Source organism: Aulostomus chinensis, chromosome 17 (genome assembly GCF_037954235.1).
Source record: "Aulostomus chinensis isolate RoL2024-O1b breed Wild chromosome 17, RoL_Achi_v1.0, whole genome shotgun sequence".
Lineage (NCBI taxonomy): Eukaryota > Metazoa > Chordata > Actinopteri > Syngnathiformes > Aulostomidae > Aulostomus > Aulostomus chinensis.
This window is the reverse complement of record NC_141336.1, coordinates 21,258,857-21,275,477: the sequence shown is the minus strand read 5'-3', so window position 1 is coordinate 21,275,477 and position 16,621 is coordinate 21,258,857. Positions and strand designations below refer to the sequence as shown.

Below are 16,621 nucleotides of genomic sequence, written 5' to 3'. Positions count from 1 at the left end.
TACGGTCTGATAGGCCCCTATACAAATGCACACGTGCCGTGGCTTTGTGGCTCTCCTCTGGGTGGGGGGGGGGGGGGGGGGCGGCCCCCGGAGTTGCCAAAAAGGAAATGTCCGTCACCACATCATGACAATTTAGAATTAAGACAGACAATCATGTTTGGCTAAAAGAAACACATGTCCTTAAAGAGAGGACATGTTCATCCTCTGTTTCTCCTGGGTTATTCTCTCTCTCTCTCTCTCGCTCTCGCTCTCGCTGTTGCTCCACACGCATACACACACTCACACACGCAGACACTCACATCCATGTTTCAGCCTCCTTTACGCGCTCGTAGGGCACAGAACGCAGCGCTCTACTCGAACCTGCTGCTCCGGCAGACTTTTTTTTTTTTTAATCTGGAACGACGCTCCTGCAGAGAGAGCGTTTCTCTGCGTATGCGGGCACGTGTCCTGTAGTCCCGGTAGTTTAACTCGACATATAAATCAGACATCTCGCTGCATACATAAGTAATAAGAGGGCCCTCTGGTCCCTGCGCACAATAGCCACGTCTGCCCGTGCTTGGATATCCTTGACTTTTTTTTTCTCCCCCCTTCTCCGTTTGAAAGGCAAATTGACCTCTTAACTGTGAAACGGGGACTCACGGCCAATCTGGCCCGCAGTTAAGACGCGTGCTGGGCGGAATCAGAGCTCCAGACAAAGAAGGCCGCAGTGTTGCAAAAAAAAAACCTCCACATAAATCATAGATGGCTGCTGCTCAACTATCCCGTGTGCAATATGTATATAGATATATAATAGATATAGAATATATACATGTATGTGTGTGCTTTAGTTTTAATCACTGTTTAAAAAAGTTTCAAATCCGCTCATTCTGCTGAAAATGTTTAAATTCAGAAGCGCAATAATTCCTTAAAATAAGCCTCATTCTGCAGTGTAACATCACCCCCCCCCTCCACACACACACACACACACACACACACACACACACACACACACACACACACACACACACACACTATGGTTTCAGCTCTCACATATTGTATATTTGTCTGCTTCTCCCCGGTTATAATGGAGCGATGTAGGCTGCAGCGCGCCACTTGGCACGGAGCGCATTCTTGCTCCTCCTTTCAGCGGGGCGGCCGGGGAGGAATTAATCTCCATCGTCGTACATTGTTCCCCTCATTTGCATAAAGCTGCAGTATGACCAAGTCAAATAATTACACAATCGAGGCTGAGCCGCAGGCCTGCGCCCTCCTCTCAATGGGGCCCCTGTCTCCTCACCTGCCTCGGTGCTCACCGTTATTTCTTTTTTCTTTTTTTTCTCTTTTTTTGGGGGGCCAGAAAGAGTCAATTTACCGAGCTTGACGATATGGAGGGGGGAAGTGACAACAGAAGATGAAAATCTTTTCTTTTTTTGCTCCTTTTTGTTGTCGTTAATCCAGTTAAGCAGTTTTACAGCAGGGCCCGTTCTTGAAAACTTCATTTTGTGTGCGCGTGTAGTTGTGGGTTGTTGAGTCTGACTTTGTTCTGTTCCGTCTAATTTCCGCTCTCCCGCGTCCATCAGTCCCGCTTTGTTGGGGGCGACACGCTTTGATGGCATTTTAACGAGTTCCTCTTTTCCTCCGTGCTAATTTCTGTGAAGCGCGTGGGCCCGGGCGTGTGTGTGTTTGTGTGTGTCCGTGTGTGTGTGTGTGTGTGTGTGTGTGTGTGTGTGTGTGTGTGTGTGTGTGTGTGTGTTTGGCCTCGGCAACACGGACGCATGCGCGTGTTTGCTCAGTGGCGCGTGCTCTCCCCGCGCTGACGGCGCCTCATTAGCATACAGCTGCAGCTGCTCTAATGCTGCTTGCACCACCACCACCAGCACTCCTACCGCTGCCACCACCATCACCAGCAGCAGCACCACCACCAACACCAGTAGCAGCACCAGCACCAGCATCACATGCTCCTGGACCTCATCAGGCCAGGGGTCCCTGCATGTTCCCTTTTTCTGGATTCAATCCTTGAGATTAAAATACTTCAAAACATTTTTGTGACGCTTTCAGCTCCTCGCAGCAATGAGGTCCCGTCCTGTCTTCTTTGCACCACCCACAGGACGCTTCACCTCCACTGCCAGAGGCCTCAACACCTGGCTCTCCTTGCAGGTCAAACATTAACCCTGGTTACCACGGGAGCCGCGTGGGGCGTTGCTTCTGTCACAAAGACCGTCCTGATTCTCACCGTAGATGTACAGACCCTCCTGTACTTGCCACATGAATGATTGGCTCTATGCGCCAAGCCAGTTTGAAAGTGCAATAGGACACGTCTGTAATTGGTGCTCCCTACATGGCCACCTTCAATGCATTGTCAATCAATTATTGTAACGGATTGGCTGAGGTCCTATTCTTGCTGGTTCTTTTCAACTCAGAGGAGGGAGCCAGCGAGGGACCCAGATTTAATCAGGCTGGCTGTGCACGCAGCACAGCCCGGGCCTCAGCCTCTGTCCCTGGACAGGGAGCAGGCAGGCAGCAACAAGAGAACAATGACACGGTACAAGAAACGTGCCAAAGTTTAATGAAGTGATTGGTTTTTAAATATAGTTCCCTCCAAATGGGTTTGCCCAAAGCAGATGTCTACGGAGAGAAGCTGCTTTAAACCCACGGTCGCTCATCTCCAATGTTCCTGTCCGACTCTGTTATATTCCATCTGTTTCTGTTGTGTTGTTTATTCTGTCTTGCCTTGTAAATAGCACAGACTCTAGTAAATAAGATGCTGGTCGCATATTTATGAGCTTTTGTCCATGGAGGGTTAACTAACTTGACTTCCTGTCACTGCAGGGAACACGCCATCGTGGAATATTGGGGAATTGTTCCTATGGAAGTCCCGAGGCCTTAAGTATTGATAAGTATTGTAAAATATTTATAAAAACCTGTTTGGTTTTCTTCTTTTTAAATTAGAGAACATTGATTTTGCAGTGAAATTGTAACAGTGAAAGTGCTTTTAATGCACTTTACTGCAGCCCTACAGATCCCAGAAGCATCAAATAAATCTGGTTACGATTTTTAATGACACTGAACACGAATTGGCTCGCTCAGGGGTTCTCAAAGTAGGGGTTGAGACCTCCCCGGGGATCACAAAATACAGATCGGGGGGTTGAAGGTTGAATTAAAGGAGCCAAAATACTGAAAATAAGGCCTGAACTGTTTAATTTATATAGAGTTGGGCGGATGGCCTTACTAGTGCATAGCTTCAACCACCTCCAGGAGTAGTAGCCACAAATCCTTTATTTTGGGGGGGGGGGGGGGTGGCTGAAAGGTGAAGGACCCCCTGCTCAAGATGATGCAGACAAACCACTTGGTCAACACACATCTATGTTATCAATAACAGGTTTTTTTTAATAGTAAGAGACGTCTGTAGGGCATCACGGAGGAAGCCAGCATGTCACCGAGAAAACAGCCTGCGCCCGTGAAGAGCAACAATAGTATAAAAAAAAGGTTTGTTTGAAGCTTCTTGAAGAAAAAGAGAAACAGGAAGAAGAAAAAAAGTCAGACTGTAGCATTCAGGAGATCAATGGGGGGGAAATGGCCTGTTTGGCCATGAAAGCGGCTCCGAGGTCACTGTCTAGACTTTAAAGTGTACTTTCGAAGGACGCCCGTGAAAAGCTCTGTAAAGTGGTTCAGCTCTGAGCTCAGAAGACTAATGGCCCTTGGCGCTGACTGTCCCTGATGTCATGCAAGTGTTTGACAATGATGCTGATGACTTGATGAGGACGAACGCGGACGATTCGGGTCTTTGATATACCGAGTTGATGGCGCGGCGATGTGATCCACGGCAAAGACGACTGTGTTGATTCCAGGGAGAATCTTCCATCCGTGCGTTTTCCTCCACGCATATGAGGCGCTTCTGAGGGACGACACATTTGTCTTTCTTCTAGAGAAGCTCTTATTAAAGAGTCTCCCTGCATATCAGTCGCTGGAGTCCCAGGGGTGCGTTTAGCTCTAATTTACTCATCAAAAGCATCCGAGTGTCCCTTGATAATCTCCACAGTCCATTGGTTGTTTGGGGTGGAGCCCCCTGTCAGAAAGCATGCCCTGGAATGTTAAACACTAATTCACCTCTGAGCTGCGGAGGTGGATAAAGTGATTGTTCTATCTGGGAGCTGATTAAAACAGCTCGGGCCTGTTTCTCCCCTCTGCGTTCACCTCTGACGTCCATCACATTCATTTCTGTATTCATGAGCGGATGAGAGAGTGCGGGCAGAGCGGCTGCCGTGTTACAGATAATAAGGCCAGCATGCACCGCATTCGCTGCCACAGGTTTCCCCCTGCCTCGGCTCATTCAATTACTTCACAAGAGTTCTCAGAGCCACAGCTGCACGATGGGGGTGAAGAGCGGCAAATTGAGGCACATTCGTGGACGCACACACGCGCGCACGCCTCACAAAGACGCCAGCCGATGAGGGGTCTTACTGACAGCTATTTGGCCCGTGGCAGTCAATACGCTGCTCACAAAAGACAGAAAAGCTCCATCCTCCGTCGCTCACTGGCTCTCTGAAGATTGTAATGATACTGATAATTGTGTAAGAAAAATGACACCATAAGACTCCAAATACGAGGTCACCATTATCTTGATGAAAGTTTAGACAGCAGCTGTATCATCGAGGAGCATGAACGATGGACTCTGGCAGACCTAATGGGCCGTATCTGTTATCTATTGGCTGCGTGGAGCCGCTCACCCCCCCAGCCTTAAGCTATTATTCAGCTTATCTCACGTATTTAACTAAAGATGCATGTGAACATGTCTGCTAAATATATAACTGCTCTGTTTCCTGCTTAATGTTCGCAGCGGTGGGTTTTAAGAAATGAATTTGTCAACCGGCTCTGCAGAAGGCTGGTTGCTGTCCGTGGTCCTGAATTCGCAGCTGCCTTGTCGGGGAGACGAGCTGGGGATCCGTCAGTCCATCTGTGACCTGTGCTCTCTTGGATGAATCTTTAACAAAAAGAAGAAGGGGGGGGGGAAGTGTGATTTAACTCAGTTTTACCTAAAAATGCCATTGAAAAAAAAAAAAACATCTGCGAAAACCATTTTCTGAAACCGACAGATGAAATAACACAAAACAACAGCTTAGACCTTTTGCTTCTCTATGAAATATCTTTCAGTTGCTCCAGCGGTCATGCCATGTTTTGTGGAATGTCAGTAAACAACCGAAAATCCCAGTTTTCCTCCGAATTCTGTAGCTGTGGTCCACAGAAATCTATAAGAACGCACGAAGCACAACAAAGCTCGGGGCTGGAGTACGTAAACATCATGTACACGAAACCTTTTCCGACCTTTGATTTCAAAATGCCACATTTTCCAAACAAAGAATTCCCAGAATTGGTACACTCCTCATTAGGCAGCGTAATTTGCTTTCCCTTATAATTGTGCTGCTTCCTTGATTATTAAATGATCACCCTAATTAGGGAGCATAATAGGGTTAATCAGACTCTGCTCATCACACTTATTATTATTCCCTCAAAAAATGAAGGGAAAAGATACAGTACTTGATTAATTATATCAGCCTTTTCATCAACTGGGCTTCCATTCGCCCTCTGAAATTAATATCATGTTGTAAATGGAAGGAAGGAGCTGGCCGGACACAGACAGATGAAAGATTTCACTCAAATTAATTAAGCACTAATTATGCGGCGGGAGTTGGGAGCAGTTTGCATAATGAGCTCTATCAAAAGAGATCAGTCATGGAGAGGGGCTGTAGAGTTTCTATACAGCCTTCAGATGATGCACACACACACACACACACACACACACCCCTGCGCCGCATGAGGAGGCCTAGCAGAGAAGTGGGAAGAGCACTTTGGAGTCATGAGGTTGAAGAGGGTTTAGTTTGATCTTTCAACACTGTAAGCTTCCTCGCTTGGCATGTTTCAGTGTGTATAACTGAAACTCTTACATGTGTCCTGCAGCTGAGTTTTTCCCTCTCAGCTCAAGCATGAGATAATGAATTCACCAGCCCGGCAAGAGGCGACAAGAACATAATGTACCTTTAAATTCAAGCTAATCACAGAAGACCCTCAGAGAGCTTTAAAAACCCAAATCACCTCCCACTCCAGCTCCCGTTTCCAGTTATTGCTGATCAGGGACTGTGGCTGTGGCGACCTACCGAGGCAGCGGTGAAAGCGATTGAACTGACTGAAGCTCTCTATATCTTAATGGCCTGTTTAATCACAGCCGCCGTGCAGCGTATGGAGTTGAGTAACTTGAGCTGATTTGTGCCGTAGCAGCAACAGCAGCAGCAATCATGCATAGGCTAATCAAGGTGCACATCCCGCCACTGCCCTTCAAGGTCTCCGAGTGGTATTACAAAGACTATGATTAGTTAATCAAATGAAGAACCCAATGTCCTTTCTTTATTTGTGTATACACCTTATCTAAATGGAAATTGTATAGCCGAGGCACTTCCAGAGGGACACATCTACATGTGAATGATCCTTCTTGAGCCCTCGCCAGTGAATACACAATAAGATCGCTCACTTCCAATCATCCTGTTACGGCATGGTGGAGACGCTGACATGTCTGAACGATGTTTGTTGTCGACGCTCACGTGAATGCTGCAATCAAAACGAGAAACACTCCACAACGTGTTGCAATACACCTGATTATGAGAGGGAGGATTGGGATATTTTGGGAGTGGAGTCAAAGAGAGAGGAAGGTAGGCCATAAGAGAGACACCATTTGAAAAAAGAAGAGTGATGAGTTGTTTGAATAGTTTTCCCCTTTTTCTTCACTTTTAAAGCAGGTGGTCACGTACTGAGTTCTTGCAAGTCAGTCACGAAGGACACACCACAAATGTCAGGCTTTGTTTCCCGTCTCCGAGACTAAATTGAGGGCAAAAAAAAAAAAGTCCCAAAGTGAGTAACAACCAATTTGTGCGTAAGACCATTCATGAATGAAGCCTGAAGACGGAGCAGAGAGGCCATTAGAATAAAGCAGCATTTGAAAACTAGGAAACTAAACACGAAGAAGGCCAGGAATTATCTGAGGAGTAGTTTCTCTCCACTTCTGGGCAGGGAAGGTTCCCACAACAATGGCAAATGTTACTACCTGTTTCTAATGGTACCTCAAAGAAGATCTCATGTTAAAATAACTTTTTTACGGAAGATGAACTCTTTGCAAGCCTGTGTGATTTCCGCTTACAAAGAATAATAGAACAGATTTTTAGAGCAAAGAGTGACTTGGATCTTTTGCTTCCAGTCTGCAAGACTAAATTTAGGGTGAAAAAGCTGGATCATTTGTAAGAACAAGTTAAAATTTTTAGTTTATCTCACCTTCCTCACAGGGAATGTTCCCACAAGCAAACAGGAAAGTCCCAGAAAATCTTTTCAGGATGCTTGTCATAATAATGTTCCAGGGTTGTTGTTTTTGTTTTGTTTTGGTTTGTTTTTTGTAAAACGTAACGGCAACATTGTGAAGTTGCTGCTCTGTGCTACAAGATAGATTCAGATTTTACGATGAAGGCTTTTTATTTGCGTCAAAGCGAACCTTCCTCTCACGCACGTCCTTCTGTCATACATGCTGTTAGACATCGTGGGTGTTGCTACTAAAGAGAAAAGAATTTCCTTCCATTGCTTTGTGATAACTTCCTTCCAGGGGCCGCAGACTTGACCCACTCGCTCCTTTGAGGATGACTTCTATTATTTATCAGTGACAGCGGCTCTTTGGATGGCAGGGGCCTCCCCTGAAAGGTACAGGGTCGCGGACGTCCCAATCAATCTCTGTCTGCCAAAGGATTGATTGTGATTTAGTGCGCTAGGCAGGAGATGGTGGGGTCCATTCTGATGAGCGATAGGTGGGAACCCTTTGACTCCCAGCACATGGCAAGCAGAGGCGAGGCTATGATGAGGGGTCAGAGGCAGCTGGTGGGGGTAACTGGGGTGGATCTGGGGGCTGGATGGAGGCAATGGGGGGTAGCATGGATCACAAGAGAGAAGGTGTCAGAAATCCAGGACAAAGCACCTCAACCAACCGCCTGAGTCTATCTCTTAGCCCATCCATCATCCATCCAGCTTTGTGGTTAGCATAATAGTTGCTAGCTAATCGTTTCATTATCGGATGGATAATGGAAATGACAGGGAATATAGAGCGGCAGCACGGCCACAGTATGAGAAGGGGGCTTTATGCCATCTGGATGAGTGTATTTTTCCATTTGTGGACCCATGAATTAAAGATACACTTTGTAACCAATCGAGAGCTTAATATTAGCTCGGAGGTTGGTCCGTCTCCTCCTATGAGAGGGAAACCCAGAAATACTGAAGTGTATATGTTTGCTACAATTAGCCACCACTATAAAACATAGACTGTGGGTGTTCAAGTATCTTGGCATCTTGCTTTGAGGGATCAACAGTAATGTGGACACTGCACGGGGAGTGTTTTTGTGAGGACAGAGCTGACACCTGATACCTTCAGTGGGATGCTAGCACCTGTCAGCAAGCCTCGCGTCCTCCTCCATCCTCTAGTCCAGTGAAAAGCTGGTTACGAATGTTCTCTAACATCAGGTGGTGACCGAAGGACCACAGTTACTTCAAGCAGTTGGAATCTTTTTGCCTCTTAAGGTACAAAGTGGTACTACAAGGCAGGATTGACCAGTGCTAGCCTGTTTTCACAGTTCCAAATAGTACTCTAAATCGGTTCGAAGCAGAATATCATATGACTTACATTTATAAATCGAGACACAAGCTATAATATTACTGATACATGAACCTGGTTCAATTTACATTTTTGCCCATGACTTGCTAACTATTTAGTTCATTTTCATTCCAGGTCTTTCAACATTGCTGCACAGCTAGCAAGTTTTCGCATAGTTTTAATTGCAACATGTGATGCTCAGGAATTATAACCGTCTCAGTGTGGGGATTCATTCATTTTTCAAATTGTAATTTATGTTTCATCAGATTAGTCAAGCTACTCCATCATCTACCCGGTGGCACCTTTAGGGTAAGCAGCACCGTCCTAGGAGATCCAGGCAAGCAGCTACTTGTTTATATTTCACTTAGTGGTAATGGAGCTGGTTGGATTCCTTCAAATAATCAGCTCTCCCCGGTGTTTAATTATGAAGAAATCACATCATATTTTGCTAAAGCTGTGCTCTGAAAAATTCAGAAGAGATATCTTCCCTGATAAGAGGAATAAAATGTTGATACCACGCTTGACATCCTGACAGCTGCTCTGATTTCCCACTTCCCCTCTAAATAGCACAGATCCCTGGCAAATATGCAAAATACAAAAGACTGATTAGATATCAGAGGGCAATGGCTTGTATTTGGAAAATAAACTGATTTTTAAATCTCATTACACAAGAGTAGAGAGATTTGTTTCCTTAATTTCTTGACTAAGCTTTATCTCCCAGTTCAGATCTTTGAGACACAAGCTATCAGACGGATGTTTCACCTCGGCCCCCGCACCCTAAACCCCGGTTCCGGCCCTGGCCTCGCTTCACTGGGCCGATCCAGCAGCTTAACTCTGATCAACATGAGAGGCCTCATTAGGGCCAAAACCTGAAACCCCCACTTTAAGGAGACTTGCTTCTGGAAATATGGCATCTTGAAGGCTTACTTTGCAGTTTTGTCTGTTTTTAATGATATTGTCGAGCTAAAGTATATTAAGTAAATGATCAAAGTTGGAGTTGGATTCAACCTAAATGTTGTCGGGGCAGCAGCGTGAACAAAGAGAAGTGTCAGTCACAGGAAGCTGTGTCAGCCAGGTGAATGCGTAGCCAGAAACCTGATCTGCTGTTGAGGGAGCAGGGACAGGTGCTCCAGCCAGACTAATCCATATACGCATGCTAGACCCAGGTCATCCATTAAGGTAGATTGATTCAAAGCTTTAAAAGACTGCTCCTCGGCAATCCCAGGCCTGGCCTTACCTTTGCTGTTGCCATGATACCAAATTTGCAGTAATTTAATATGGCCTGCATTGGAAAGGGAAAGGAATGTTCAGTGTTTGCCCAGCTAATGCTGGAAACATTTTGTCACACAGGGGACAAGAGGACATTTCTGGAAATGATGTCTGAACTTTATGAAGGGAAAATTAAATAGCTGGTTGTTAGATACACAAGAACACATTTCAGCTTTATTTAACCATGAGATGGCGGTGAGTGGCCGTGGAGGATGCTTATTGGCATCGCTTGCATCACCATTCCAGATAATAGCGGCATGTAAAATAAAAAAAAATTCGCATAAAACAGTATCCACTTTGAGTCAGTATTATCATCAAATCCACTCCCATGCAGTCCCAAATGCCAAATAAAGGTTTACAGGCAAAGTCCAGACATCTGCTGCGCTGTGATTGGTTGGCAAGCCAGCAGTAGTCTCACCTGTTATCCACAGCCCAGTGCATGGTAAACACCCTCGGTCAGAGCTGCGGGGACAGGGAGCCCATCTGGTCAGCTGCATTAACAACCAGCTCTTTAACAATAGCTTCCAGGAAAAGGAGAAGGGCACAACAGCACGTCTCAGCCAATAAAAACAGGCTATGCATGACATTTAGCACCTGATGCAGGGCTTAGCTGTATACAGGTTACCTACCGTCCACACTGGCCCCTGGAGCAATAAAAAAAAAGGCAATCTCAGTAGGTGGGGGATGTTGTGTGTAAAACTGCTGTTGATCCAATAATTTCTATGTAAATAAGCAGGCAGGGTGACAATTTAAATAGCATGAAGGGATTCATTTCCATGGCTCTTAGAGAAAACGGCGAGTTACATGATGCTGTAACTCTCGGTGTCACTGTATCCAAAGAGGACAAACAGTTTTACGGCTAACTTGTAAAGTGTCCTTGGGTGCTTAATTAATGTATGTTATTGTTTCTTTTTTGGGGACATAAACAGAGAAATGTGACCGATGACAGGAAAGAAGAGCATCCGTCAAAGTGACTGAACTGTAGTGAGGTGGTTATTCGACTAAACAGTGCCACCTTGTGTTTAATTGAAAACCTGAAATTGAAACTCACATTTTAAAAAGCAATTTACATGAACATAGCAAAGTTTTATAATTATTGATGACTGTAAATTGTGAAATATTTTCTAAATACAGTCTTAACATTCTCCTGATGTTGCACCCTCTTCAGCCAATGCAACTTTTATGCACTAAATGTAATCTAACATGTCAGTAAACACGGATAACTCATGCTTATTAGATGTTTACTGTCATGCAATGGATGTAGACAAAGTCTCCAAATGAGATTTCGGGAAGAGAAGGAGGGTGAAGGATGGAAGGTTCGGGTGGGGTTTGAACTGCGTGCAATGGGCTCTCTACAGCTGCTGGCACTAATGAAGATAATTACCCCAGTAATAATATTAGCCTATCTGAGGGAATGGAGGAGAAGGACAAGTGGTTGTGTTTATGTGTGGGTGGATGGGTTCACACGGGTGTGTATGTGCATGGACGGCCGAGCGAGTCGTCCATTCTATCTCACTCTCTCATTCCCTGAATCTCAATATCTCTTTGTTAGCCCACAATAATTGTGTTTGGGCCTCATATCCGCCATATCAGATTCGAGTTTGTACAAGGTAATTAGCAGAGGAAGGGAAGCCTCCACACCAGGAGGACAAATGCCCCCATGACATCATTCTGGCTCCACTCAGGAGAGGAAGATTTTTTTTCTTCCTCCTCTTCCTCCTATTCATCTCTCTTGTCATTCAGCTGTCAAAAAAGACACACAAAAAAAGCAGTGAATAAGAGTAAAAAAATGTAGCAGCGAATGGAAGTTGATGACATTGACAAAGAGGAGAGTTGGGATTAAGAGAACAAAGTAATGAAGAGAGGGAAGAGAGATACAGGGTTTGAAAGTGATTTGAGATAAGATGGAGGGTTGTGTTTTCGCTGCAAGCCTGTAATCTCCAATCAGCTTTGACTAACAGACAGCAGGAGAAAGTTCCTCGCCGTTAATGCAGCTTGCCATTCAGAAGGAGCCGGCGTATCCAGCTGGGAGTCGGGGGATGAGGAGAGGATTAACTAGCACTCAGGTAGAGAGAGATGAAGAGAAGCAGACGGGGACCCTGCAGATGGTCACGCCCTCGCCCGCTCCATCCATCACTTCCATTTTTTTTTCCCCCACAGTGAATCAATGTTCTGTATGTTTTCACGGGCTTGTAATTTGTACCGAACATGTAAAATAATAGAATAAAAGATGTCAAAGAGGAGTCAACACGTTCTTACTTGGTGGCTTTAAGAGTGCCCATGTATGGAAATTGACATAAATCAAGTTTAATGTTGTCTGACTTGTTACGAGAAACTCAGTTAGTGTGACTTATTACACAGTCGATACGGTAAAAAAGAGAATATGAGCAACTGTGATGTATAATTGGCTAACGCTGCAACATCATGCCCTTAAATGTTAAATGATCTGTTGAGTTAGTTTGACATGATATTTTGCCTGACGGCTCCTTGTTGTCTCGTCTTAAACTGGCTTAAATTAATGGCAGGTAATCTCCAGACGCCAGCTGTCCATCCTCGCTGTCTTCTTCCATAGGATCAAAGTGCTCCTCGTCCTCCCCCACACGCTCTTTCATCACCTTCACTACAGAAGAGCAGATGAGAAAATGTCTCAGTAAACACACACATATATATATATATACATATACATATATATACATATGTGTGTGCGTATGTGTATGTATGTATGTGTGTATATATATATATATATATATATATGTATATGTGTGTGTATATATGTATATACTGTATATTCCTATATATATAGATACATAGATATATATACATGCACATATCCTCTTCTGTATATGTACAGAATAAAGTGTTTGTTACTTGATTAAACTGATTTAACTGTTGGGTCATGAGGGTTACAGTAAGATGCTTAAACACTCACGCCGTATCACCACCGTGAGCTGAGCTGATGCAGATGTTTCTCCCAATGCATTGTGGGAGATGCAAGAGTAAACCCCTGCATGAGAGACACGTAGACCCTCTATCTGAAGCCAGCTGGAGATCGTGTAGCGCTGGGGACCTCCTCGAATCTGAAAAACCACCAGAGTATAAAGATTTATTGCAAGGGTGGTTAAAACTGAACCAGAAATTACAGCATTGTGGTTGTATGCCATCACAGTGGCATTGACCTTTGACCTACAATTTTTTTAAGGTCATTGGATTCCCTCAAGGTGTCTTATGGGTCCTGCAGATGGACTGGGACATTTACTTCAACTAAAATAATCAGCGACCTCAGATTAAACTCAGGGACATCACCAGAGAGCACAATGAATGTTTCCATAGTTACACGGGTGATACACAACTATACATATCTGCACAACCAAATGATGCTGCAGCTATTAACTCCATCACCAAGTGTCTATTGCTACTAAATAAATGGATGAGCAACAACTTCCTAAAATTAAAGGAGGATAAAACCGAAATGCTGCCCCAAAACAAAGACGGAAGCGTGTTGTCTTGGATTCAGATCCAAGCTTCAGCTCCCACATTAACAAGCTGACCAAAACATAATTTTTCTTTTCACCTTAGAAACATAGCAAAGGTTTGGCCATCCATAAACCAAAAAGATACTGGGAAACTGATTCATGCCTTCAACTAAAGCAGACTCGACTACTTTCATGCACTTTTTACCGGCCTCATGAAAAAATCCTCTGAGGGACTTCAGCTCATCCAAAACTCCGCGGATCGTGAATTGGGTTTGCTATAACTTATAATGCTGTTTGTACGAGGGTGACCAAACGTCCTGTTTTCACATCCTGTCCTGGGCGTCTTGTGTTTTTGTTTTGTTTTGTTTGGGGTTTTTTTGGTAATATAACAATTTTCTATCCATACAGAGGAGGCATACTTTAAATGTATTGAAATTATAAGTCATCTTTGAGTAAACTTCAAGTATCAAGTAGTATTTGATTTATATAGTATTTATCTCATTGCCGGGCCAAGTGTCCTGGTTTCCGGTGATCAAAATTTGGTCACCCTAGTTTGTTTGAACGCCAAAGCTTCTTCTCAGAGCTTCAAAAACCTCCCACTTCCCTCACAGGACACTCTGACTTCAGTGGCCCGACTTCCAAGACGCTCATGACTTCCAAAAATAATAAGGAGGTATTTTCAAACCTGGACAGAGATGTGAGGATCATCCCCTGGGAGATGGCCGCTGCTTCCTTGCTTTCTCCAGTTCACGTTAGGAAGAGGGTAGGCTGAAACCTCGCAGCCAAAGACAATGTCGTTCCCTGTGTAGTTCGACAGGTCTCTGGGTCCTCGGATGATACGGGGCGCTGCAAAAGAGAAGCGGAGTACCCCATGATTCAACACTTGGACCTCTGCAGTTGTTTCCTACTATTGATCCCTAATAAGATTTTTAAGAAAAGAGAGCAGTAACCAGAGTGACAGGGTCCTCTCCCACTAAGCTTCACAGTCATGTTGTGGTGGCTGGCTGCCTCTCTCAACTGGCACAGATTTGGGTAGGTCCATCCATCTGAGCCACACACGGAACCCTGGTCCTTGCACACACATGTGGGCTCTGGCTGAGCCTGGTGACCTCCCTTTGGTTTTTTCTTCTGGCACAGCAGCCCCTCACCACACCGTCCATAGAAGTTCTGAGCCCTGTCCGGGTCACACTGCTGCCCCTCCACGTTAGCACACTGCTCACAGCACCCACAATCATCATGCACCCGACCTGCAGGGCAGTCATCGACCACTGGGGGGCAAAGGTGCAGCTCACACTCCCTGCAACCCTCGCCCTCTTCCCATAGTCGCAGCCACCCACGATGCTGAGGTGGCAGCCCGAGAGAAGAGTGCACACATGCACAGATGTATATGCACACAAAAAAGAAAAGTCGAGCCATGCTGCTGACTGATTTCAACACAGTCAGACACAAATATCGAAATGTAACATGAAGGTGCCCAGCCGAGCCAAAAGAAGAAGAAATAGTTGTAAACTGAACCAGTTTCAAGAGAGAGATGATGGTCCTGGCAGTCAAACAATCACATGTTGTTCCTCCTCTGAGCTTTAAACGTTTCCTTCTGTCCCCTCTCTTCTGTCCTCTTCTGAATGGTTGGACTTGTTTTCCTTATTGTTGTTACCATGTGCCCCTGCTGCAGTTTTTGCCATGACGTCTACCCCCATAAGATTTCTTCACCAGCTTCAAGTCCTGTCCAACACAACGAGGGCATTTGCCACGAAAGTAGAGAAAATTCATTTCCGACTTGCCTCATCTTCCTCTCCTCACATTTCTGCGGCCTCTCTTCATGTGCCACTGTCTCTGGGCAGGGCCGGCCTGGCAAACAGGCCTCAAAACTGGCACAGGATATGAAAGAATCCGGCTCTGTTTGCACTTCATATGAATGAAACAGTGGCTGTCTATATGAACACGATTGCCCTGATAAATGTTTGACACACATTATCAAGTAAACACCATTAACGACACGTGCAATCATGAACTATTAATAAATCCTGACCCTCTCTGAGAGGCTCTCCTGTGTGAAATTCCAAGGTTTAAATGGTTTCTGATGCAGGCATGAATTTTTTTTCTCTACAAACGGAAAATATGGATTGTGGAACCAATTATTTTAAAACGAATGTAAATTAGATTATTTGCTTCTAAAGCAAGAATGCGTGTCTCTGGCAAACGAGTGTGTGTGTGTGTGTGTGTGTTTGTGTGTGTGCGGGTACATGCAAAAAGAGCTCCATATTTTGGCAAGAAAATCTCATTTATTGCTGGGAGATGATTATTCGCAGATCTTTTGTTTGTACAGAAAATGAAGTAAGGGCAGATGGGGGCTCAGTTTACACGTAGTAGTAAAATATTACACATCCTGTCTCTTGTGAATGTGTTAAAGGATAGATTAACAAATTGTTTAGCATGCCTCAGAACAATAGATACACAAGACTCCATTCGTGCATATTAGCTGTTTACTATTCTGGTCTAAATGGGTTTCACTTCTTTCTTTTTTTTTTACTGTTTCTGTGGATTTTATCCCCCATCACAGGGACATATTCAGATACATAAACTAATAACACAAATGGCACACTACTCTCTTTGGTAAAAGACCTGAGTTGAATGGTGAGTATAAAAGTAGAGTGGAAAAATGTCCCAGGGGACTGCTGTACTATTATATCATATACAATTATGTTATTATTACTACAAATGCATGAATTCAAATGCTAGATTTTGCCGTTTTTTTTAAGCTCACTGTTTCATTCATGTCCCTGTAAATCGATGGATCTGTTTGATTTGTAAAAGTTAAGAATATTGTGAAAATGCTATCAAAAAGGTTAAAACAGCCAATATGTTCTTTCAATTTACTGAACAATCATCTGGTTGAATAGTTTATGACATAACACAACATATTACAAAGTTCTTCACATGTTCTTCGTCTGTACATATGTTTGTACAAATACTTCCTTCTGAGATGTAGGGAAGTATGTAGTAGCACGAAAGACTCTAAGTTTCAATTAAAGTTCCTGGGATTTATCCTGAAGTTTGTACTTGATTATCTAAATCTGGGTGGGGGGGGGGGGGGCAAACGTTAGCGAACAGCATCTTCATTATTCCTGACTAGATTAACTCGACGTGGCACTTTTCTTACGCCATCCGGAACGTCCGGCACAGCACATTAAGGTGGGTGCCGCTGATTACAATCACCTCTCTGTGC

At 44.4% G+C, this 16,621-nt stretch overlaps 1 protein-coding gene and 1 long non-coding RNA gene across 2 annotated transcripts; one reads left to right on the top strand and one right to left on the bottom strand.

The window, feature by feature from the left end:
• Window positions 1–4,928: 4,928 nt before the first annotated feature.
• On the top strand, window positions 4,929–15,996 carry LOC147246779 (uncharacterized). The gene is made up of 3 exons (XR_015109746.1): window positions 4,929–7,713; window positions 8,920–8,962; window positions 15,956–15,996. It is a non-coding gene; the product is annotated as an uncharacterized LOC147246779 (long non-coding RNA).
• LOC147246780 (kazal-type serine protease inhibitor domain-containing protein 1-like) lies at window positions 12,176–14,811 on the bottom strand. Its single transcript, XM_086183408.1, has 4 exons — window positions 14,346–14,811; window positions 14,081–14,241; window positions 12,852–12,999; window positions 12,176–12,542 (listed from the first exon to the last, which is right to left on the bottom strand). Exons 1-4 carry the CDS (start codon window positions 14,809–14,811, stop codon window positions 12,433–12,435), a joined length of 885 nt encoding a protein of 294 aa, XP_086039534.1. The 3' UTR covers window positions 12,176–12,432.
• Window positions 15,997–16,621: the final 625 nt, after the last annotated feature.

Excerpts from the sequence above, each read along its gene's own strand:
- LOC147246780 (XM_086183408.1), bottom strand. The coding sequence starts at position 14,811 with ATGGCTCGACTTTTCTTTTTTGTGTGCATATACATCTGTGCATGTGTG. Across the intron at positions 14,242-14,345 it reads GAGAGGACCCTGTCACTCTG|CGCCCCGTATCATCCGAGGA; the intron begins GTTACTGCTCTC and ends TCTCTTTTGCAG. Across the intron at positions 13,000-14,080 it reads ATCCTCACATCTCTGTCCAG|ATTCGAGGAGGTCCCCAGCG; the intron begins GTTTGAAAATAC and ends GTGGTTTTTCAG.